At 44.7% G+C, this 25,211-nt stretch overlaps 1 protein-coding gene across 2 annotated transcripts in view; it reads right to left on the reverse strand.

Annotated features, from left to right (window-relative positions):
• Positions 1 to 8,843: 8,843 nt before the first annotated feature.
• IL17RD (interleukin 17 receptor D) overlaps positions 8,844 to 25,211 on the reverse strand; it is a 67,331-nt gene continuing 50,963 nt past the window's right edge. The window contains exons 6-13 of one of the 2 annotated variants that reach the window (XM_041764057.1): positions 23,473 to 23,517; positions 23,228 to 23,379; positions 22,108 to 22,173; positions 20,136 to 20,190; positions 19,063 to 19,173; positions 17,670 to 17,833; positions 13,663 to 14,602; positions 8,844 to 12,885 (exon numbers count right to left, since the gene is read on the reverse strand). In XM_041764057.1, coding sequence (XP_041619991.1) covers positions 12,773 to 12,885; positions 13,663 to 14,602; positions 17,670 to 17,833; positions 19,063 to 19,173; positions 20,136 to 20,190; positions 22,108 to 22,173; positions 23,228 to 23,379; positions 23,473 to 23,517 — 1,646 coding nt within the window. In that variant the 3' untranslated portion in view covers positions 8,844 to 12,772. Of the gene's footprint in view, positions 12,886 to 13,662; positions 14,603 to 17,669; positions 17,855 to 19,062; positions 19,174 to 20,135; positions 20,191 to 22,107; positions 22,174 to 23,227; positions 23,380 to 23,472; positions 23,518 to 25,211 lie in introns of both variants that reach the window. The other variant, XM_041764056.1, reaches the window with a different exon arrangement.

Consider the following 25,211-nt stretch of genomic DNA (forward strand, 5'->3'; position numbering starts at 1 on the left):
CAGACCCCTCACCGGGCAGTTAGGGAGTAGAGAGAGACACACCTGGGGAAGCACTGGCCCCACTTCAGGCCTAGAAAGACTTCCGATGGGAAGTGGGCCTCTGCTGAGCCCTGACGAGGTGGGGTAACCAGGAAGGCAGTGGGAGAGAACAGGAAATACAGAAGCCTAGAAGTGGAAGAGCACAGGGCACAGTTCTGGGAGTCTGTGGAGAGGAACGGTTCCAGAAGAACACAGCTAGGGAGGCCTTGATGGCGAGGGTAAGACACAAGACCTTGACCTTTGAAAGGTTCAGGCAGAGGTGATGGGATCCCACCGCTGCTGTGACTGAGGTAGGAAAGTCTCTTATACACAGTAAAGACAATGTGCATTATTCTTATTACTAAAGGTAAACTTTTTGACTTCCTGTTTTATAATTCAGGGTTTGCAGAAATCAGAACAGATCTGCAAGTGGGATAGGAAGACTAAAACAAATCAGTTTAATCCCACAAGGGTTTATATGCACCAGCCATCCCCTCCCACCCAAGCCATGCTTGGCCCTGTGGAGGGAGCTGGGGAAGGAGGGAGCTTGGCTCTTGGCCTCACTACAGGAGTCTTTGAAGGGGGAACAGATATACCCAATGGGAGCCCTTTGGTGTGGCAGTGTAGTGGGGAAGGAATGGCAAGAAACGTAGGTTTCTATCGACCAAGTTTGGAAACTGGCAGAGGGGCCAGAAGATATTGATGATGAGCCAGTTTTTCTCTTTGAAATAATTCAGGAGGGCCTGTTCTTGAGTTCAGCCTCATCTCCTCTAACTCTGTGAGACAGGCTGGAATGGGGCCAGAGCAGTCACCTCACTAATCAGTAACTGGGCATGCAGGGTGTCCGCAAGAGGTCCCCACCTGCTCGCTGGAAAAGCAAATAATGTGGGATGGCTGAGGATAGGCAACTGAGCACCGGCAGGAAAGTGGGGGGCCGAGGCCAGGCACTGGGCAGCACGGCTGGGGAAAGGACCTCGTGTGAAGTCACCACGGAGACAAGGGCAAGGATGAGACACCTCCTAGTGCCTACCCAGTATCATCAGCACTGTCAGGCATGATCATACATTTAAAACACTCTGACGATAGAATAGCGCTCATCAAACAATGTAGAGGGGCACCAGCTGACTCAGTCAGCAGAGAAAGTGACTCTGATCTCAGGGTAGTGAATTTGAGTCCCACACTGGGCATAGAGATTACTAAAAATAAATAAATATTTTTAAAACTGTAGAAAATACTGACAGGCTTAAAAAGAGCATAACACTCATTCACAAGCATACCATCTAGCAATAACCACTGTTGTTTGGTGTCCGTGTCCTTTCTTTTTCCCCTAACCTACCATGAGTCTTTTTCCCTTTGTCATAAAACAATCTGCAACACAACTTTTAAGGGCCACTTGTATGAAGGCGCCTTCTTACAATCAGTCTGACTGGTACTTTGCTCCTCATTTCTCAGTATCCAGGACAAATAATGCTTGGCAATGAAAACCTGCACACAATAAACTTTGGCACACATTTCTGGTTATTTCCTAAAGATAAACCTGGAACAGGGGTTATGGGGAAAGGTGTTCAACTCTTCTGCCGGCAGCACCTTACAGGCATACAGATGCCTCCTCCCTTTTGGTGAGAGGGAGGGGGTGGAGCATCCAGGCAACAAGCAACACTAACCTGGCACAGCCCTCACCCAGGGGATTGGGGATGCCTGTAGGATTAAGGTGCTGGTCTTATTGTTTGAACCTAAGCAATGCTCTTCAAGTGACTAGCAAAAGGTGTCTTTGAAAACAGACCCTTTCTGTTTTCATAATCTGGGTTAGAGGAAAACTTAAGAAGCAAGCATGAGCAGTGGAATGCAAAGACAGAGGGGGGCTTTGGAGTAGGAAATGCCTAAGTTCAAATCTAAATGGGGCCCTGCCCTGATGTAGGATGTCACCTAAGCTCCAAAGACCCAGTAGGACGATGTGATGTGATCCAGCAACAGCATGGTGCTTGGCACAGTAGCAGGCACCCAACCCACAGATTCTAATATATGCCATGTCACTCACCAACCCCATGTCTACAGGATTCTAGTACCCATGGGGGATGAAAACCTGAGATAATGAAAGCCATTCAAAGGGCTTCCACCTCTAGGAACATGGTAAGTGACTAGGGACTTAATCTCAATTTGCAAAATAAGGAATAGACGAAGTTTACTACTCCCTGAAACCTTTTAAAATTTACTATTGGGAAGTGGGCTTACTTACTCCTGATGACATCAGAGACAAATATTAATGGTTCTGAGCACCTGCCATGTGCCAGGCACTAGGCTATGCCATCCACCTGCTTTATCCTCATGATAACCCCATAAGATAGATACATTTTTACCCCCACCCAACAGATGAGGAAATTGAAGACCAGGAAGATGAGATGCCTTGCCCCGGTGACTGCTGAGTAGTAGGGCTGGGGTCCCAAGCCAGGTTCAAGAAGTAGAATCTGAGCCCAGCCCAGAAGAGAGAGGTCTCTGTAAATGACACAGCGCCCCCTCAAGGAGCAGCCATTCTTGTGGGCAGGAGGGCCCATCACATAATCACACAAGCTGAGTTAAGTGCTGCCAAAGGCAGGTGTCAGGACCTAGACCAGAGGAGACAGTGGTCAAGGAAGTTTTGACAGCAAAGGACGGGTGGAGACAGAGAGAGGGTGTTTTCAGGCAGAAGAAACAGCATATGCAAAGGCCCCAAGGCAGGAACACATAAGTGAGGAATCTCAAAAAATTCTGGTATGGCCATAGAGAAAAAAAGGGACACACAGAAGAGATAAGCAAGGGGCCAGGTCAGAACATCAGGGTTTACTTCCAGGACCATTGGCAGTTTCAAGCAGGGAATGACATCTAATCAAGTAGCTGTCTCTTGTGAGGCCATTGCCAGCTGCCCTTCTGAATTAAGACCTCCAAGAGATAGGAATTCACATTAGTGATCTAGCCCATCAACCACCCCATCCAGGACTGAGGGAGACATTTAGGGGATACCTTTTCATAGCCACACATCCCTTAACCTGCCCCAGGTGACCATATCCCCACAGGCAGAGGGGCTTACCGCACACGAGGCTCTATACCCAAACTCCACCTGGCCTCACATTCAAGCCTCACATCAGCCCTGTGAGGTATTGACCAATGATCTCTTTTCCAGGTGCAGGAACTAAATCCTAATCAGGTCAAGTCACCTGCCAGGGTCACACAGATCTAAGTTCAGGGTGCCTGAGACCAAAGCCCCATTTTAATCACAATGATTAAAAAAAACACTCTTGCCAATAAGAATGCACAATTATACACATAGGTGCAAGGTCATTAAATATATCTGACTTCAGGTTCACAAACCAAAGACAGGACCTGCCTGTTTGCAATCTTTCTCCACTGCAAGTTCTCCGTGGCCGGGCCTTGCCCAGACTGGTGGGAAGCCTCAGTGGCTTGTCTGAAAGCTGACACCTGCCCACCACCTGGAATGTCTCTGACCCAGAGCAGGAATCACCAGGCAGGACCAACCATCCTGGAGGACTACTGTCTTCATCCCCTTCAACTGCTAAAAAGCAGAGAATCCCCCTAACCTTTCATTGATGGTTTAGAGAAACAATCTCAGCTTTTGTTCACATCTCGAATAGGGTGTGTCCATCTGCCTGGCACGGGGTTTTTAAAGCAGCAAGTCCAGAAAAATGTGTCTCTATTGGGGTTGACAGATGACCAGGGAAAGAGGAGCCTGTTGAATGGAACATGAGCAGATCTCAGAGTTCACGGTCAGCTGGCACAGGCTACACATGTTCAATTATCAAGAACCCCAGCATTACTGCCTTAATTTAATTTTGCTAGGAGCACCTCCCCCTCCTGAACCCCCATCCCTTCCTTCCTGGATCAACACCAAAACAGCCAGGCATGGATCCATCCTCTTCTCTCAGGGGATAAGATGCTTAATCTCAGCACCTGACAAAGTACTTAGGCTGAAGGTCCTATGAGCAGGGAACTGTCTCCTACCCATCTCCATCTGATCCCTATAGAACCCAAGGCTTGCTCTTCCACAAAATGATTAATAAGCTACTATTTACCAAGTGCCAGGCCCTTGCCAAGCATGGCCACCGGTGCTCTATAGACCCCCATTTCCTTTAATCCTCACAATAACCTCTATGTAATGGGTATTAGTCCTATCTTGCAGATGGAAAAACAGGCTCAGAGCAATTAGATGACTTGCCTACACTCTCATATATACAGAGGGTAGACTCAGGAGGGAAGGGATCATGTTTGCATCTTACCTATTACTGTATCCCCACTACAGACTCTCAGATGTTGTAAGAGGGTTATATCATCTATAAATGTGAAAGCTGGTGCAACATCGCCCCCCACCAGCAGAAAGAGACCAGGGAGCCAAACTCCCTGATCTTGCATTACTTTCCCTTAATCCTAAAGATCCTATTTGAATTGGTTCATTGCAAAAGGTCTTACCTCACGTTTGTGTCCTTCCCTTCTTCCCTGCATCCTCTACCTCTTGGACCGCTTCTGGTTTTGTTCCTGTGGACAGGGGAGGACAGGGTATGCTGGGGGTAGGGGTGGGAAACAGACATTTATTGAAGACCCACTTATACCCAGGACAGCAAAGATACATTTTTATGTCTCCCTCCTCCATTGGCTTAGCTTATTGCCAGTAGTTTCTTACTCAACTAAACCAAATGAAATTCTTCTAATTAAAGCCTGCAAGAGAAGCTTGTCTTTGCTACCTTTAAAGTTTGCATTTCTAAAAGTAAAACCAGTGGCAAAGGCCCCACAGATGTTGGCAATTACAAGAACCCTGAACAGGAGCACCTGGCTCAGTTGGTAGAGCATTCAACTCTTGATCTTGGGGCCATGAGTTTGAGCCCCATGTTGGGTGTAGAGATTACTTTTTAAAAAATACACACACACACACACACACACACACTCACACCAAAAAACAACAACCAAAACCTAAGGGAAAAAAGAAAAGAAAACCTGAAGCCGCTGTAAAAACAGACTGTTATCTATGGCTGCGGTAAAAATTAGGGTTTCTCTCTGTTCAAAGAGGAATTCCCCCCCCCCCACCACTAATTAGAATTCACTTATTGCAGCATCTGCCTAATAAGGTTCTTCTAATCAAGTCCCTTTAGATCCATTTGCTTAACCTGCTAACTAATTTACTCTCAGTATTTGGATTGATAAGGGAACCAAGCCACCATAACTTGCTACTCCAGGTCCTTTCTTCACCCTATAAACTATATTGAAAGACAGGGGAGCCTGTTGGCTAGGAGTGAAGATGCTTCAATCAAATATCTGAATCTCTGTGCTGCTGATTCCTTGGTTGCACTCTTGGCAAAACTACCTGATTTCCAGGCCTCACAATCTCAAAAATAAGATGTATGTTGTTTGTTGTGTTTAGTATGCTGGGTTGTGGTGAGAAAAGACACAAAAAGCACTCATAGCAGGAACTAATATTCCATGATGGTCTGTCCTCACTTCCTTCCTGCCACCCACCAATGTTATAGGCAGGGAAGCAAACAAGGAAAACCCAATGCTTCGAACACTTCACTTCCACCATAGTTTTTCCAGGCAATGGCCAGGAGGTTTGTGTTCTGTGTCCTTGCTCTTTCTTACTAACTCATTGTCCTCTCCTGGATCCCTGTCATTTTTGGAGCACTAACTATGTGCCATTAGGCACTTCCCATTCACCACCCTGCGAGGGAGGACCTTTGGCCAATTCTAGAGGTGAGAAACTGAGGCCCAGAAGTGCAGCCACAGGGTCAAAGAAGCAGAGCAAAAACAGACTCCCATGTTGATGGGCACCAAAGAAGTTAACTCACAGAGCACTAGCACACAGAAGGTGAGAGAATGTGCAACAGCATGAAAGGACTCTTCTAACTGGATAGCCGGACATTCGTGGCTCCCACATTTCAGTGCCTCTTTTCAATTTTTTTTAAAGATTTTATTTACTTGACAGAGAGCGAGCAGGAGAAGGGGCAGAGGGAGAGGGAGAAGTAGACTCCCCGCTGAGCAGGAAACCCGACATGGGGCTCGATCCCAGGACCCTAAGATCACCACCTGAGCCAAAACCGAGTCAGATGCTCAACCAACTGAGCCACCTGGGCATTCCTCTTTTTCAAATTTCTGAAAAGGTCTATTTGTTATGACAGTCAAATTTCTCCTTGACATGAATATCCCTGCTCCTGACTCCACACAGGCAATACACTCCTGGACGCCAGAAGGCAAAGTAAATGGTCAAGGCAGCAGATTTCATGTGCAAGACCTACTGGCCACCCTCTCCTCCTCACCCTGGATAATCTCTCTCCATTTCAGAGGCAGAGCCCTCAGAAAACTGTGCTAGGAACCCAGCTCCTCAGCAAACAGGAAAGATGTAGAACAATGAACCACTGCAATCTTAAAACATTTTATTCGGTGCAGAAATTCTAAGGTACAAAAACAACATTTTGCAATTGTCAGCTGTGACCTACTGCCACCTATTTACAGTTATGTACAAATCAAATAAGACACTGTTTTCAATGTAAAAATATAGCACACTGCTACAGTCTGTCAGTGCTCACTATTCCACCAAACCCCACCAATGACAATCTTAAAGAAGAAACAAAGACAATGACAACAACCACCATGTTCATGTTCCACAGGCTTTTCCCCCAAAACGTAGTACAGGGAGCTTCTGTAGTAAAAAAAAGTGAAAATAGAAGTTACCTAATCTCTAAATGAACACATGTGGTTTTTACAAAAGTTTTTGCTCTGTCCAGACTCACCATGTTTTTTCTTGAGGAAAAAAATGAAACTTTTAAATAACAGTTACACATGAGTGTGACCCGATGGTAGTTTTTTCATCTAATGGATGGAGCAGGCAACTTTGTCTACATCGTGTACAAACAGGAGTATGGTTCTTTGAATCTTCTCGACTGAAATTTTACTTGACATAAACATCAGACACGATCATAATTGGTTTGCTCTTGTCAGACTTCTGACTGGGGAAAACACAGTGTTGAGTCCATTCAGAGCCATGACTCTAGCCAGAGTTGGAATCATGACTTCAGAACACAGGAAAGCTCTTGAAGAGTCTGTGGTCCCAGATGAATTTCAGGGAGAAACCAAAGAACAGGAGGGAAGACAATTGGCCAAAATTCCCCAGGAGGTCCTCCCTCACTCTCTTTGCAAATCAGTTCTTAGCAACTGCTCTGTATCTCACCAGGGGCTAACCCGAAGTCCAAACCATTTCATAATATTGTGAGTCATGAATTAAAGGTGATGTTTAGAGATACGTAAAAATAGAATCCAAAATTGTGAGGGAGGGGTAGCTGCCACTCAGATGGTAAGAGCTAGTCTTGAAAAGTATCTTGAAGAAGCTCAGGAATAAGCACCAAGTATCTGACCACAGGAGCGGGGGAAAAACATAACAGGCTATTGCTGGGAAGGGGGATGGATGTGGCAACCAAGTAATCCTCAGAATTAATATAGGCAATATACCACTTCTTAAAAGTGCCATTATAGTTTTAAATAGTAAGAGAAGCCGGGCACATGAGGATTTCCCTATAATCCCCATCCAGAGCTTGGCCTCCACAAGGCACCAATGTGAATAAGGCACCATGTTCTGTTTGCACAACCAAATGGAGCATGAAGCTGAGACACAGAAGAGCAGTGAAAATTATCAAGCCCTTGCAAAACAAGAGCTATGAAGAATGGTTTAAGTAGGTGGGATTATTTACCAGGGGGATGACTTCACTGTGGTTTCCAAATACACGGAAGGTAACCAGCTGTTCTTTTTCCACTACATGCAGAACAAAAGAAAGCTGGTTTGAATTTCTGTAAGACGTACAAAGAACTATCTGATCAGCAGGGTAGGTTACTGAATTTCCCTCACTGAAAATCCAGAATCCCATCCATAGCCATATGTTTGAAATAATTCAGGCTCAGCCCTGGCTGACACCAGAGCGGGGAAACATGCTAGATGATCCAAACTTTCTCCCAGCTCCAAATCTCTGAAATTGGAATCCAAGCTATTGGCTTACAGTCAGACTTCCTTTTGTTTATTTCCACCCTGAGCCTGGAAAGGAGGTGACATAGAAAGGATGACCCAACACCCCATGAGGACTCCTAACTGATCTCTCAGTATCAGGAAAAGCTTTTCTCCATATACTGTTTCACATCTCCAAAACAGAGTCAATTCACAGATCATTTAAAACAGAAGACAATGCAAATACCTGGCTCTAGTGGACACTTGGGATTCCTTGCCTCACTCCCCACAATCCCTGCTTTTCTCATTAAGCCTTGGCCTAAATTCAGAATTGCACATCATTTAAAGAATTATTAAGCCAAGAACTAAAGCTATAAATAGGTCCTTTAGATTGTGGAGTTTAAGTGAAAATTGTTCCAAGTGTTTTTAAAATTGGAGAACATAAATCTGATTTTGAAATTAGTAACTGGCTTGCCTTTCTCTTAAGGCACCATGAAATGTAAAGAAGCAATCAAAATATTTCAAATACATTCACAATCCTATCAGACTTCTTTGGGGGAGCAAGTTCGGGAAAAAGCAATCTAGCCATCAGCTGCATTTAGTGAGAGAGCATTTTCTGGTGATACCAGACATCTGTAATCACCATGAATGCTTTTCATTTCAAATCTTACAAGGCAGAGGTGGCAAACTGGCAGCTAGGGGACAAATCAGGCCTGCTCAGGTGTTGAGCCTGAATTGAAAAAAAAAATTATTTAGCTGCCAACATTCTAAAAAAAATTATAATTTTTCACATAAAAACCCAGATTCTCGGGGTGCCTGGGTGTCTGGCTCAGTTGGGTTAAGCATCTGACTCTTGATATTAGGTCAGGTCTTGATCTTGAAACCATGAGTTCAAGCCCTATATTGGACTCCACACTGGCATGGAGTCTACCTAAAAAAAAAAAAAGAATCCAGATTCTCAGCTTCTCTTGAAAAATGGGAAAATCAGTAAGTACCACATGGCCACAACTGACCGGAATAGCTGCCTTCCTAGAGGTGGGACAGGAAGCACTTCAGTTTGCCACAGTCCTCGCCATGCCCTATGGCCTCTCTGACACTGAGAAGGTAGGTCATTGCCATTTATCACCACACCTTATTTATCATTATTCCTGGCCTGCTGCACTGGCTACCCTCAAAGGCATAGCATCTGCTAAATAAGAGCAGCAGTCTTCACAAACAATTTAAAACAGAAAAGGCTAATAACTTTCACATTGGTACTGTCTACCTCTTTCCAATAAGGACACAAAGAATAATTCTCCCCTCTAAGAGAGCCAAATTAGTGCTGAGGCTACTGGGGACTACAGGGTTTTCTTTAAGAAGAGGGTGTATCATTTCTTCTCCAGGAATAAAATAGGGGTTTTTTTTTTCCTTCTTTTTTTTCTTCTAAAAGATGCCTAAGTCTGAAGAAAGGAAAAGTTCCAAAAATCAAGTAACTCGACATTTTTGAAGGGACAATCTTCCTGTTTATTTGTGCTTAAATCAGGGAACCTGAGATTAGGGGTTGGTTCAAAAAAAGAAAAAAAAAAAAGACATTTGCAGCTATGAAGTAGCAAGACTGAACTCTAACATACAACTTATGTACACTGAAATTACTATGCGTTGATTCCAATGATGTCATAGTTGCTAAAGACACTTTGTGAACTTGTGCTCTGGGACTGTCTTCAATTATTACTCATGTGTCAATCAAAACATGTCTCATGATTTTAAGGCCCTGTCTCATTTTTTTGGCTCAAAATGCTATTACCTGGCTGGGTCGCCCAACCTGAATACCTGGGCCTGGACCTGAATGACTTCAGATTCTTTCTGAAGATCAATGTGCCTCAAAAGGCCCAGGATTTGGCCCTCTGGAGGACACTCTGCCCCCACTATGTGGCTGGGCCAGGTCTGTCCGGGTAAGTTCTGGTTGCTTGTAGCCAATTCCTGGGAGAAAAGCACACCTTTACCCAGGCTTCTGCCTCTCTGATCCCTCCCCACTCTGCAAAGCTATGTCAAATGCTAAGTCCTTTCTGTAGGGCACTGGTGAGTTAAGATGAACGACTAGCTCCCTACCTTCAACTACCTTCGAGATCTGCTTACCTGGCTCCTTGCATCTACCTCTGGTCTCCTGCGCAGAGGACACCAGCTAACTTAGCCACACAAGCCTCTTAGCTTTTCATTGAGGTCATCCCTATATTCTAATTATTGTTTCTAAAATTTCTAAAAGCCTGCAATTTGGCAGAAGTTTTATCTGAATTCTGTCTTAGCATTTCCATTACCCAGGACAGTATCAGTCAAAGAATGCAGCTTTGCTTAAAACAGACGTTTTGCCTTAATCTACAAGGCAACTGTTCTCATTCCCAGCACGAGATCGGAGGGTTTAAAAAAAAAAAAAACAAAAAACTGAAGCTAATAAAGCAAAACCACAAAGTTGGAACATCTCAACTTAGTCTGACTTAGGCCTTCACACTATGGTTTTGCTACTCGGTATGTTAGAATTGTGTTGAACATAAAAAATTAGTACTTGAAAATAACCATCTAAACCCTAAATCCAAACTAGAATTTTACCTGATTTTTGGTCTAGCATATTTTTCCCTTGCATTTTCATAAGAAGTTAAGTTCATTTAGCAAGCTCCCTGCCCATGATCATGGAGCTCAGCTGATGCTCCCTGCCCCACCTGGCACCCCTCCATGCTGTTCCTGGGGTCACTTTCTCAGAGATGCTTCATTTTATGTGCAAAGTTGAATATCCTAAAAGTAGCTCCTCATGGTTACTTTGGAGCATGCATCATTTCTTGGCCTCAATCTTCCTGATAATGTTCCGAAGTGAATTTTCATGTTGGCAAGTTTGGACTGACCAATCTCCCTTGCAGAACTTATCCTGATGACGGAATGGCAGGGCAGTCACACATGGGCAGGAGCTCTGCACTTGTCCCAGATTCCACGGTGACATGGAACATCTCTTCTCCAACAAGATGCCTGGCTTTATGGGGGAGACGGTTCTGCAGCTCACTTGTCTCCCCTTCAGAGCAGCTGCAGGAAATTCGATGCCGGTAGAACAGACAAGCACGTTCTTCTCCCAAGGCCGTCAGCTGCCTTTACAGAACATGGAGTATGGCATTTGCATCAAAAATACACACAAACCTCTTCTTTCCAGCAAGGCTGCAAACCTTCCCTTCCCCACCTGCCAAGCACGTGCTTCGGTGGAAAAGTCATGCCCCATTTCACCTCCTACCCCTCCTTGAGAGGTTTCTCATCTCCCTTCATATTGGTCCTATCTGCTAGAGGAGTGAAACCCAAGGTCCCCTGTGTGAATGCTGAGTAAAAGCAGAGTGCCAAAATCCAGCAACACCCATGAAAAACATGGAGAAAGATCCTCACAACCCCTCAGGGACATGGGAAGAAGGCTTTTCACAGGGAAGACCAAGGTATCCTTACCTACATGCTAATAAACAAACAAGATTTGAACAACTATTTTTCCTTTGGAAACAAATTCTGTAGAATCATCATTCATAGAAACAGAACATTTACTTTTCCTTTTTTAAAGCAAATATTTTCCTTCTAAGCTCTAGACAGCTATTTTTGGTAGGATAGAGCACAAGAGACAAATCTTTCATTGGGTAAGTACAACAGAAACACGAAGTGAAACATGATTCACAGGCTGGGTTGTTGGGAGGGAGTACTTTAAGATTCAAGAATTCAATGATTTCAGGTCTCATGTCTTCTTCAGACGGTATTAGAAGCGCACACTCATCTTTGTGACAGATCTCTCCTCACCATCTTAAAATGAGACTTCTCATTAGACGAAACCAGTTCAGCAGATTAAGTGGCTGCCACCTGCACACACTGCCATATTTCAATTGATTCTGATCCCTAATATTCTGGACACAGCTTTAGATCAGAAGCCAACTGAAGCATGAACTCCAGCTTCCAGTAATACAGCTCAGTTGGGTATTAGTCTTTTAAAAATAAACTTCCAGGCAGCAACATCTGAGATACTGCACAGTAAATGGAACCCAAGGAAACTTGGCATGCAGATCTGGGCCCCACATGATGCCTACTCAAACCAAGAGGTGGTCCTGTGTCCTGAGTTATGGTGCTTTCTGTGCAATGACCAGCCCATGTCAGAAAAAAAACTGTCAGCATGGTAAGCCTGACCCTGCAGCCCCCACCTCAGCCAGCTATGGCACCACTAGTACATAGAGACTTATTTCATGAAAGGTGATAGTATAGTCAGTTACTTTCTCGACCTTCGAATCAGCTTTTTTTAACATCCGTAGTACTGTAAATTCTATACCAAAACCAGACAAGATCATCATCTGTAACAACATGGATTCCAGATATACTGGCACTTGACTTCTGTGGCTATAATGGTGCTAAAAGTGCTTCTTCCACAAAGCATTTCAAATCAAAGTAGCCAACAGCAAACAGGCAAAGTTTGGAGAGATAAATACAATCTGAATAATCAGTGCAGGTACGTTGCTGTTTCTCTGTGCATATATCCTCCTACCTCCCAGAATTGGCTCTAATCCAAGGTCTGACCTTATGGACATGCCTTTCAGAGATCCATACAGTTTTAGAAAGTTGGAGACTCTGCCAAGATATCAGGTAGAGGGATGGGACAAGGAGAGCAAGTACTGGCCCAAATTTCACTCCAAGTATCCTTGCAGGAGACCTCAGCTCCAAGTGGACTGCGCAACCAGAGAGAAGAGCTGGGGGACCAGAGAGAGGCGGCAGCTAAAGTGGCAATGCTTAGACTCTTCCATTTTGTTACAAAGGGGCGACCGCATGGAGTTCACCAGTGTAGCTGCAGCAACCAGGCTCTGCTTTGCACACCCCAGATGTGAGAAGCTTGGAAGGGAAGGCAGGAGGATCCTCCTCACCTAAGGAAAGAAAACAGGGCAGAGCCACACGTCATTGTACTTCACTGGGGCGGGTGCTAAGGCCAGAATGTGGTTGAATCTGGCTTTACAAGTGAGGCAGGCCTACCAACCAACTCAGGACAGGGCACTGTCAACCTGTTGGCAGGTTCTCTTAGTTGAGGGCCAAGGGTTTTCATGCATGACTCCAGCTAGCCACAGACACTGTAAGGAGAAGCCCCAGGTGGCATCCTGCTGGTGCTCCCTGGGGAGACAGAACTCTCCTTCAGAGCCCTCCTACTTGGCCCTGTGCTGAGCTTTGATGGAGCAAACACTGTGTCCACCAATCCCAAGATTATTAAAAGATGTGGCTTTTAAGTCACTGGCATAGGTGAGGGATGGTGAACACTACAAATCCCAGCAAAGATAAAGGTCCACAGAACCCCCCCCAACCAATATCCTTGGGGCAAGCTGCCTATTGGTGCCTGCCAGAGGTCTGCAGAGTTCAGGAAGGTGATATAATGCACACACTGTATGTTTCATAACACCTCCTGCAGGGACTGGGCCGCTCACCATAACTGAGCCTCAGTATTCCAGCAGTTCACACATGGGAACATTCCCATTGCCTGGAATAAATCGAGACTATCAATGGAGTCTGTAACCTCCCATAAGGATTCAGTGCCAGTAAGCGTGCAGCAAAAGTAGAGAGACAGTCTCATGGATTTGGGAACTAGAGACAAAGGCTGTGGCCTGCATCAGGAACCCAACCCAAAGGCATTCTTGGCTCCCCCTGCACCTTACCCAGGCCAGAGGAGGACGACACGCTCTCTGTCAGCGAAGATGTCTCTGTGTGGTCTGCCGACAGTCCTTCCATTAAGGGCAGGGACAGCTCCGAGGAGGGCACGGACGAGTCGTAGATGCCCGAGTCCCGAGGCATGTCCAAGGGGCCGGGGGCTTTCACGGCGTGCAGCAGGGGCCGCAGGACCGAGCCCCCGCCGGGCCCGGGCCCCACTTCTGTGTCTTGGTCCAGGCCCAAGTGCGGGCCCTCGGAGGGCGAGTCGGCCTGCGCCCCAGGGGCCACAGCCTCAGCCTTGAGGCAGAAATTGCTGCTGTCGGGCCCTGGTTTGCACACGACGTCATTTAACACCAAGCCTGAGTCAAACTTCTCCAGCACCGGCTCTCGGGAGTGGAGGGGGGGAGGGCGGAGGGGAACGAACTGCTTCTCAAACCAGTCGGGCTCCTCATCGATGAACTGGTGCATGTTGCAAATGGCCACGTAAAGGGAGCGGCCCGACTTGCTCCGAAAGTAGTTCCTTCTGCTCACCTGCCCAGGGTGCGGCCCCGACTCCGGAAGGCCGTGGTCTCGGGAGTGCAGATGGGAACAGAGCTGGGGAAGGTTGTCCATGAGCTTGTACTTGGTGCTCAGGTCCAGGACGCCGGGAACGTCTCCCTCGCATGAGTAATCAAAGTAAACGGTGATGAACTTGCTGAGCTGGCCTGAGGAGCTCTGCTTGGCCTGGCGCAGCTTTTCTGCGATGGCCGACACAGCCACCAAGAAGAGCTCACCCTTTCCCGAGCCCCGGCCTCCACCTCTGTGCTTGTAGTTCTTCTTGTCCACAAAGTACTTCATGCCTTTGGAACACACCACGATGATGAACTGTGACTCGTGGATCTTCTGGATGACCCATTCTCTCTGTCCTTCTCTGCACAGGCTGAAGTCCTCCCACAGGTCCAGAGCCACCTGGAAAGAGAACATGGGCCTCACTCACCTATACAGCCTGGAGAGGAGACTCAGGTAACAAAAACAAGAGTGTTACAAGAGGGTCACATTATCCATCCTTTACGTATTAGCGGCACAGCTGTGTGCAGGCTCCGGGGTGCCGGGGTCCCAGAATAGCTAACATTCTATGGGTGACAGTCATATGCCAGGACTCCGGCATCATGCCCTTGCTTCTGCCTGACACGGAGCCATTCCTGATCTCACCCCACCAGGGAGAAGATGGACACACAGAGCTTCTAGCAACCTGCCAAAGTCACATATCACAAGTGAGGCCTTCGAGGGACTCTGTGCTAGTGACCACAGACAATGAGCACACTGGGGTCAGTCAGTCTGTGTGATGAGTGGAGCTGCATGGTGATGGAAGGTGATGATGGATGAAACTGGGTGCAGGACTCCAAAGCAGGCAGGAAAGAGGCTCAGGTCTGCATGCCAGACTTGCCCACAAGGCTGGTGGACTCACATCCAGAGAGCATGTGGAACAAAGAGGACAGCCACTCTGGTTAACTCATTTGTGAGTGACGTGGCACCTCCCACCATGACTTCATAAGCAGTCTATGGGGTGTCATATCCATATAAGGTCTTCCATCCAAAGGAGATTCTGGGAGGGGGTGAGAGGGAGAGGCACCAAGAAAGGAGAGAAAACCAGGCATGCATGTGCCCCTCAGAGGGCTTCACCTTCTTAGACCATTTTCATCTGATTCTGCTAAAAATGTCTCTTGGCAGTTTTACCAGCCTCTTTCTTTCTGTAGTTCAGAAACTAATCCTCAGTGGCTATATGCCTGAATGAGAGCCACAGTCTCTAATGGGGAAGGGGGCTCTGAAATGACTTTGTCTTCTTCTTTGGCTCTAAGGAACACAGTTCAACATCCACTCACTTGCTGAAAATAATCCTGAATTGCTTTACATTCCCTTGCATTATACATTCTAAAAGCTAACTGGAAGTATATACCAAACATTTTTAAAATGTTCCCATCTTTGATACAGCAATTCCATTTCCAGGCTTCTATCCCTGCAAAGTCATCAGAAATGAGGCAAAATTGAACTACTGAGATGTTTAGCAATTTGAAATAACTCAATTATAGAGAGTTGATATGATGGATCACGTGGCTGTTTAAAATTGCATGGTGCAGCCACTCTGGAAAACACTATGGAAATTCCTCAAAAAGTTAAAAATAGAACTACTCTACAATCTAACAATTGCACTAGATCTTTACCCAAAGAATATAAAAATACTAATTTGAAAGGATATATGCACCCTGATATTTATAGCAGCATTATCAACAATGGCCAAATTAGGGGAAGAGCCCAAATGTTCATCGACTGATGCATGGATAAAGATGTAGTATGCATATAGATATAATGGAGTATTATTCAGCTACCAAAAATAATAAAATCTTGTCATTTGCAAGTACATGGATGGAACTAGAAAGTATCATGCTAAACAAAATAAGTCGAAAAAAGACAAACATGATATGATTTCATTTGTATGTGGAATTTAAGAAGCCAAAGAATCCTAAAGGGGAAAAAGAGAGCAGCAAACCAAGAAACAGACTCTTAACTATAGAGAACAAACTGAGGGTTAGTAGAAGGGAGAAGGTGGGAAGATAGGAGAAATGCGGAATGGGGATTCATTGTGATGAGCACTGGGTGATATATGGAAGTGCTGAATATCATATACCTGAAAATAATACTACACTGTATGTTAACTAATAGGAATTTAAATAAAAACTTTACAAAATAAAATACAATTGCAGTTTACATAAAACTTTCAGTAGTGTAAAGTTATTAAATGAAAAGACAGGAAAATTATTCTAATCTACCCTAAATGCAAAACTGTATGCATGAGTTCATCTGTGAAGAAAGAAATTGGAAGCAAACAGACCAGATATTAACTGTGTTCCTCTTTCTCTAGGTTGAGATTATAGGCCATTTTTTTTGGTCATCTTTGTTTCCAAATTTTCTACAGTAAGTATTACACTCATAATTGGAAGACACTTCCACCCTGAGGCTAGTTAGTTACAAAGCAGAGCCCATGGGTTGTCCGTGTCTGAAGACTGTGTTGCACCAGCTGGAGTTTGCAGTTTGGATCTGTGCATCTCCCTAGCTTCAGCTTGTAAATAGGTATTATTGACACTAGGGGGCAGCCTTGCCACATGGAGACACTAAGACACCCACCAGTGGGCAGTAATCAAAGCACAAATAACTTTAATTACACAGCTATTGTACAGTTCTTGCATTGGTAAGAAACAGAGTGTGCCTTCCATGACAGCTTCAAATTTCACTTCACCTGAAAATTAGCACTATCACATTATAGAAAAGCTACATATTAATAGCTTTAACTCAAGAGACAGTCAAGAAACCAGAGCTGACCATTTGAGTACTTGACATATTATTATTCTCCCTTCTCAGCAAAACTACTCCAAAGAATTGTCTAAGCCTGCTGTTTTATCTTCCATCCTCTCTTTGGCCGGTCAAGGCTCACCAGGTGTCTTGAATGACCCCCTCCCCCTACTCCTGTTACATGTTCTCAGTGGATATGCCATTTCCTTCCAGGCAACTGCACAATCTTTTTTTTTTTTTTTTAAGATTTTATTTATTTATTCATGAGAGACAGAGACACAGGCAGAGACACAGGCAGAGGGAGAAGCAGGCTCTATGCAGGGAGCCTGATGTGGGACTCGATCCCAGGTCTCCAGGATCACTCCCTGGGCTAAAGGCGGCACTAAACCGCTGAGCCACCCGGGCTGTCCACGATCTCCTTGATGTTTATAAAACTTCCTACCAGTTAGATGCCACTAAAGGCTTTTGAGCAGGAGTGTGTCAGGGTTAGGACTAAGTATTAGGAAACATTTAGTGCTATGGTAGTGATAGGTAGGGCAGGCTGAGGGAGGAGTGTGAGGCTGACCCAAATTTGGAAGGAAGCAAGGTCCTAGGTGTCACCCAGAGGCCTGTAGGGAAGGAGATAGAAGGGAGAGCATGGGAGCACATGTCCTACCCAGGGGAAGAGAAGAGATTTCAGATTGCTCACCTCACAGCCGCAGAAGTCCTGCAGGAAGTAGGCAAAACACCGGACAACATTCATGTGATTCTGGCCATCTTTACTGGAATAGCAGAGGAAGACCTTTGGCCGTGGCCGGAGCCTCTCTCTGGGGAGTGCCGTGGTGTACGAGGAAGACTCAGAACTCTCTTCATCTAAATGTGAATATATATTTTCTAAATTGGAAAAGAAGATAGGGTTGATGCCTACGAGCCAATGGTTTATCCTGTTCCCTAAGACTCGGGACCTAATGCCTCTTCAAGAAACAACAGTTGATATGCACACCTGAGATCCCAGTCCCCACCTCCCCAGCCCCTGGGTCACCACTGGAAATAGGAGAGCGGATTTCCCCAGGGGAGCAACAAGCGGCCAAAATTAGTTGTTCACCTGAAATTGAGTTGGAGTAAGCCAAGAAAACTGAAGGGACCACCCTGGTCAGCAGAGAGCACCCAGAAGCTGGTCTCACAACCAAGTATATCTACCAATTAAACACTAAAAGAGCTGACCTTCTTAAAAAAAAGGAAGGAAGGGAGGAGGGAGGGAGAGAGGGAAGGCAAACCCTGCTGAGCGATGACTTTAAAGTATGTAAGTCGGGATCCCTGGGTGGCAGTGGTTTAGTGCCTGCCTTTGGCCCAGGGCGCGATCCTGGAGACCTGGGATCGAATCCCACGTCGGGCTCCTGGTGCATGGAGCCTGCTTCTCCCTCTGCCTATGTCTCTGCCTCTCTCTCTCTCTCTCTCTCTCTGTGACTATCATAAAAAAATAAAAATTAAAAAAATAATAAAGTACGTAAGTCTTGGGTCAACCTAGGTGGCTCATCGGTTTGGCGCCTGCCTTCAGTCCAGGGCGTGATCCTGGAGACCCAGGATCGAGTCCCACATCGGGCTCCCTGCATGGAGTCTGCTTCTCCCTCTGCCTGTATCTCTGCCTCTCTATCTGTGTCTCTCATGAATAAATAAATAAGATCTTAAAAAAAAATAAAGTACGTAAGTCTTAAGAGTACATCTCAGTAAATTCTTATCTAAGTATATACCTATGTAACCACCACTCAGATCAAGATATAAAACATTTCCAAGCTCCCCAGAAAGTTCCCTCCCAACACCTGTCTTTTATAAGTAATGACATCCTACCTCTACCCTTACTCATACTTTTAGACTTCATCTATATTCTTAAATTTACTATCCTGAGTCTGGGAATAGGATTATGGCTTCGTGTTCATGGCGCTCCTGAGGTTAAAAGCCAAGTATTTCAATGCTAGGAAACTAAAGGACCTATGTGGCCTCCCAAATGCCCATTTGGGGGGCGGGGGCGCCAAAGGCTCCTGACTCCCTCTGTTGGCTGGTGTCCTGCCAACTTGGGAAGAACACACCACACAAAGAGATACCTTGTTGCTTCTTGCGGCACATCACAGTGAAGAGGGTAGCAAATGCTGAGATGACAACCAGCGGCACGGTGATGGCAACAGCCCTAATGGGCCCAGCCCACGGGGAATGTGCTGGGAAATTTCAGAGAAGGTTTGAAACTTAAGCAGCGCAAGTTCAAAGAAATCCCTCCTTTTCTTTTTTCTTCCTTAAGATTTTTTAATTTAAGTAATCTCTACACCAAATATGGGGCTTGAACTCACAACTCCAAGGTCAAGAGTCACATGCTCTACTGAGCTAGCCAGGCACCCCTCTTTTTCCTCTTTTTAAACATAAGTTGCCTAACAGGTGCTAGGACCCCTTGACCACATTTCTCTAGCTTTGGTCTGGTGATTACAAAGAATTCCTTTTAAAGGTTTGTAGAGTATAGGATCCCTGAGTGGCTCAGTGGTTTAGCCCAGGACATGATCCCTGGAGTCCTGGGATCGAGTCCCACATCGGGCTCCCTGCATGGAGCCTGCTTCTCCCTCTGCATCTCTCATGAATAAATAAATAAAATATTTGAAAAGGGAGGGGGAGTTGTAGAATACAATTCACAGTGACCACTTGTGAGAATTCAGCCTTAGGAAACCTCACTTCCCACCACTTTTCTTCCAAGGACCAGTGACTATTTAGTCCCAGCTACACACAGACACACACCAACCACAGTGGCCTCGATCTCCCAGACATTGACATTAGGATGGAAGGAAAGTTAGCTTTGATGCAATACCTTTTTATTTTAAAGAGTGAGTAGGGGAGAGGGGCAGTGGGAGTGGGAGGGAGAGAATCTCAAGCAGACTCCCCATGCTCAGCATGGAGCCCAACACAGGGCTTGATCTCACGAACCCCTGAGATCATGACTGGAGTTGAAATCAAAAGTTGTGGACACTCAAGTGACTGAGCCACCCAGGCACCCCTGATGGAACACCTTTTAAAAAAAGAGGGGCTCAAATGATGTGTTTTGGTTTTACAAATTATGAAGTACAGAAAGTATCAAAGTGCATGGTCTGCTGTAGTTCAGAGCCAACATTTCACACAGGAAAAAAAAAAAACATACCTGGCTTTAAGGCATAATGCATCACTTTTCTAGTTGTATTAGTGTCATCCACCAGCTGCAAAACAGAGGATGCTGTATCATTATTTTTTTTAAGTGATAACATCTCAGCCAATTTCATTCATTTTTCCATCTGCGGGCAGTAGGGGGCAGAAGGAAGAACAGCTACTGCCTAGGATCATTTATGAGCCTCGACTGGATATTAAATCAGATAAATCTCTGCTTTATGAATGCAAAACTCTCCACCTCATCACCTTGCATGAATCCATCATTGTTCATTCACTGATGAATTCAGCGAGTGAGCTCCACATTCTAACAATCTTCAATTACAGTGGCATCCTACCACTAATTTTCCTGGGCTGCCATGAATGCTTTAAGAGGGTGTGTCACTTCAAAACCACATACCGCTACCAAGTCATACAACCAGTGTTTCTCCCAAAATGTTAAGACATGTTGATGGTCTCTGAATAGCAGAGCTATGGACAAACTTTTAATTTCCTTTTCTATTTTTCTTTTATTCCTGTTTTTGTAGTATGTTTGATACTGGAAAAGTAATCTAAAATTATATATTTATATATATATTTACATACACATATATACACACACACACCCCATTTGCTTTTTTTTTTTTTAAGATTTTGTTTATTTATTCATGAGACACACAGAGAGAGGCAGAGACATAAGCAGAGGGAGAAGCAGGCTTCCCGCGGGGAGCCCAATGTGGGACTCGATCTGGGAACCCCAGGATCATGACCTGAGCCAAAGGCAGACATTCAACCACTGAGCCACCCACGTGCCCCTGTCTTTTTTCAGTGGTATTTAGAACTTCATGTATATTTATACAGAAAAATGTCAGCAGAAAACTAGAGAAATAGAGGCAGATACAATTGGCGTAACTTTTCCTTTATGTTTTACTACTCAAAGTTTTTAAATCCAAGGTTTTAAGAACATATTTTTGTAGTCTAATGGTGTAGGGGCCCCAGTAGGTAGCACAATGCCCTATTGGTAAATATTTTGAAACTAAGCTACTGGGGAAACAAGCAGTACGACAAGCAGATCCTCCCTCTGTCCCCCTCAAAGCAGGAAATATATCTCCCATATGACAAATACCCTCACCGTATCGAGAAGTAAAAAGAACCTCCTTGGGGTCCCTGTGTGGCTCAGTCAGTTAAGCATCTGCCTTCAACTCAGGTCATGATCCCAAGGTCCTGGGATGGAGCCCCATATCTGGCTCCCCCCTCAGCAGGGAGTCTGCTTCTCCCTCTTCCTTTGCCCCTCCCTCCCAGCTCATGTGCTCCTTTCTCTCAAATAAACAAAATCTTAAAAAAAAAACAAAACAGATATCCTTATTGTTTGAGATAGGGACTTCAATGTCGAGAAAGCTATAGAAACAAACCTTGTTACTTTTTATCTTATTATCCCAGCCTAAATCCCACTTGGTATTCCTTACTAATTAAAGTTCCCAAACATCCATTTTCTTTATCCTGTCAATTCCTCACAAATTTATTATCTCTTTGTCCAAAAAGCATAAAAACTGTGCCTGCCTTTGTAATTTCTTTGGCTTTCAATTTCATTACTGGGCCTCTGTGAGTACTCAATAAGACTCTGGGTTTTTTCTCAAAATCCTTAATCTGCCTTATGTCAATTTAATTCCTAAACCAGCTGGAAGAACCCAGGGAGGAAAGAAGGAATTTCTTCCTCCCCTACAAAGGAATATGGTATAGAAATTCTTAAATCATGGTTATGTGGACTATATGGTTTCATAAAAATATTTGTATGAAATATTTGAAATACTGAGAAAAATCAAAGACTGATTACATATAAAGTTTTTAAAAAGCATATTAAGGACCATGTAAAAAGATAACTGTGCACACCCTCAATAGCTTGAAATTTTAGGGTGGTAAACAGTTGGATTCTACATGAACTAGATTCATTCTGTAGAATTAATAATAGGGCTTTCTTGAGTTATGCACACCTCAATTATATAATCCCCAGGAGAAACATTTTGAAGGAGGCAGCTGGTTGTCTCTGTATTTTGCTCCTGCAAAGAAACAAAACAACACTTTTAAAACTCACTTCCTGGATAAGGGTCATCTGGACCTCTCTTTTCCCCCCAGAGCTGAAGGAGACCTGCCACCAGTCACGACTATGTTCAGAATACATAAATTAGATCAGAAAGCAGCCGTGTTTATCTGCTACACATGATCTGAACTTTACTCTGATAAGAAGGCCCGGGAGAGCCCAGAGAACCCCGTCAGAGTCTATACTTAGTGGTGCCCTCAGCAGGACTACTTCATTTGCAGACAAAGAAGCTGCAACCTTTACTTATGGAAAGGGTGAGGAAAGGAATTACCTGCCCATGTTTGTGCATATTTTATGTGCCATAATTTCAACTTGAGCAGAAGGTCAATGACAGAGGTGAGAGCCTGCAGGAAAGCAAAACTCAACAACACAGAAGCACGTCTAGGAAGGTGCTAAGTTCTGCTATTATGACCAAAAACCTCTCCTGGTGCTTGCTAGAGGCGATCTAGCAGTCCTGTGCACTTTCACAAAACATTTTCCCCTCTTGCTGACCTCCTTTAGCTTAAAAACTTGATGGCTGAGTTTCTACTTAACTTTGGCCTATGTGTATGATCGTAAGCCACTGACTGCTCCTAGATGTGTTTTTTTCCATTGATTAGCTGCGTGGCCTTGAGCAAGCCAGGTGACATCATGGAGCCTCAGGTCACCCTATCTGTAAAGTGGGATGATGGCAGCAGCCTCTGTTGCACAGAGTTGTAAGGATTCAGTGAGCATAAAGTTTGGTGACTGGCACACAGCAAGCATCCAATTAATGTTTAAAATAGAGCAGAATGAACTAGAAATATTTAATTCTGTTATTTCCTTGATAATACCTTTCCCAGGCTTCATCACCACTGGAATAGCTGAGTGTAGATAACTGGAGAGCATGAAGGGCACCCCTGAGACATAACATTCTGGAATATCTACCAACTGCTGAACTAAAGCCTAATATTCACATTGAATCATCCAAATTCCAGGGGCCCAGGGGTCACATTAAACACGTAGTATTCCTTAATGTATGGAGAGCAGCTCACCTGTTTACAGGCCTTTCTCTTGAAAGGCCCTTCATGCTTGAGCTTATAATGAAGATAGAAGAAACGGAAGCCAAAGGTGTGTGGCGCGTGATCAAAAGACACCTGCATGTCCAAACCGTGCTGAGTGATGTTCAGGTTCCGAGGCTTCCAGACTGGGAGGAGGAAGGACCCAGAATGAGCACCCAGAGGCCACCCCGGCACCACTGTGCTGGCAAGACTTGAAAGACAAGAACACCTGTACTTACAGGGTTTACAGGCCAGGTTGTCCGGCTGTAACAATAGGTCGCAGGCTATTAAGAAAGATGCATATTTTTAGTTTTAATACAATTTGACATTTTCCTCATCCAATAATTCAATAAAATAGAAATATACGGTTCCGGATAGTGTTGGAAAAAGTATAAAATACATCGATTCAGCAATGATTTCCAGTACAGCATAGTTATATCTTATGAAAATTTAAATTGTACAATGTAAAAATATTAATGCAGTTCATTTTATGCCAAATAAATGAAAAGAGTGTAAAGTCACCCAGACTTTTAAAGCTTGTCAAGCATTACATAGTTTTAGGGCCAGCAGCCAAGGCCAGCAGGACTGTGTTCAGGCTACTGCCACATGGAGGTTCCGGTTTAACTGTAAACGGAAATAAAACCAGGCCCTGCTCCACTGTACAGGTGTTTAGGCACAAGAGAACTTTGGAGTGATTCTGGAACTATCTTAGGGTTATTATAAACTTTGCTAGCATTCTACTGTAAAATCCTCTAAGGGAGTCAAAAAATGGCATCGAGACATCTACTAAGTAGTAGCACCAAAACTGAACACTAGGCACCAAAGCCAACAGGGCTTTGAAGCAGGGCTTAAATGTGATTAAAAAAAAAAAAAAATGACGAGAGAGGCCAAACAGCTAGTCCAATATGCCAATGCTGCTCACCCAGGGAGAACATTCTGGCAAATATTCCTACAACACCAAGAAAACCAAAGACAGCATCAAGATCATAGTGCACTGAAATGGTGATAAACGTATCTCCCACCTCTGCCTCACCCCCAAACAGACACATTGATTTTGATAGGAAAAAATTAATCTTAAATTACACTAGTTCTAGGATGCCTCGATAGCTTAGCAGTTGAGCATCTGCCTTTGGTTCAGGGCGTGATCCTGGAGTACTGGGATGGAGTCCCATATCAGTCTCCCTGCATGGAGCCTGCTTCTCCCTCTGCCTGTGTGTGTGTGTGTGTGTGTGTGTGTGTGTGTGTGTGTGTGTGTGATGAATAAATAAATAAAATCTTTTTTTAAAAAAATTACACTAGTTCTGACAAAGGTGAGCTTTTCTTTTTTCTTTTTTTTAAATTTTATTATTTATTTATGATAGTCATACAGAGAGAGAGAGAGAGAGGCAGAGACACACAGACAGAGGGAGAAGCTGGCTCCATGCACCGGGAGCCCGACGTGGGATTCGATCCCGGGTCTCTAGGATTGCGCCCTGGGCCAAAGGCAGGCGCCAAACCGCTGCGCCACCCAGGGATCCCCAAAGGTGAGCTTTTCATAAACATATTTGAATCCTCTCATTGGTTACGGGTAAGGCATTGAGATGTCGAATGTACATAATCTTTGCCTTATGAAATAATGTTTTATTTAAGAAAATGAGACTTTATAACTTTGCTGCATTTCTTTTAATACAATTAAAAGAAAAAAAAAAGAAAACAGAGTATGAGTTATAGAGTTGAGAACAAAAACATCATAGAGGAGGATGAGGCCAGCAATCAGACCACATAGAAGTGCTGGCAATTTGGACCGCCAGCTGAACATTGGGGGCTTGGGAAGCCAGACAGAAAGCCTGACCAGGAAGGCAAGAGGGAATGGCTACAGGCTTCAGGATGCCTGGGCAACCAAATCTGAAAGCAGTGATTCAGGTTGTGGAAAGGCACACCGCATACAGAACAGATGAGAAGGGAACCCAGCATAGTCGGCTGGGGAGTGTGGACTCCA

The sequence above is a fragment of the Vulpes lagopus genome, chromosome 7 (genome assembly GCF_018345385.1).
Source record: "Vulpes lagopus strain Blue_001 chromosome 7, ASM1834538v1, whole genome shotgun sequence".
Classification (NCBI taxonomy): Eukaryota; Metazoa; Chordata; class Mammalia; order Carnivora; family Canidae; genus Vulpes; species Vulpes lagopus.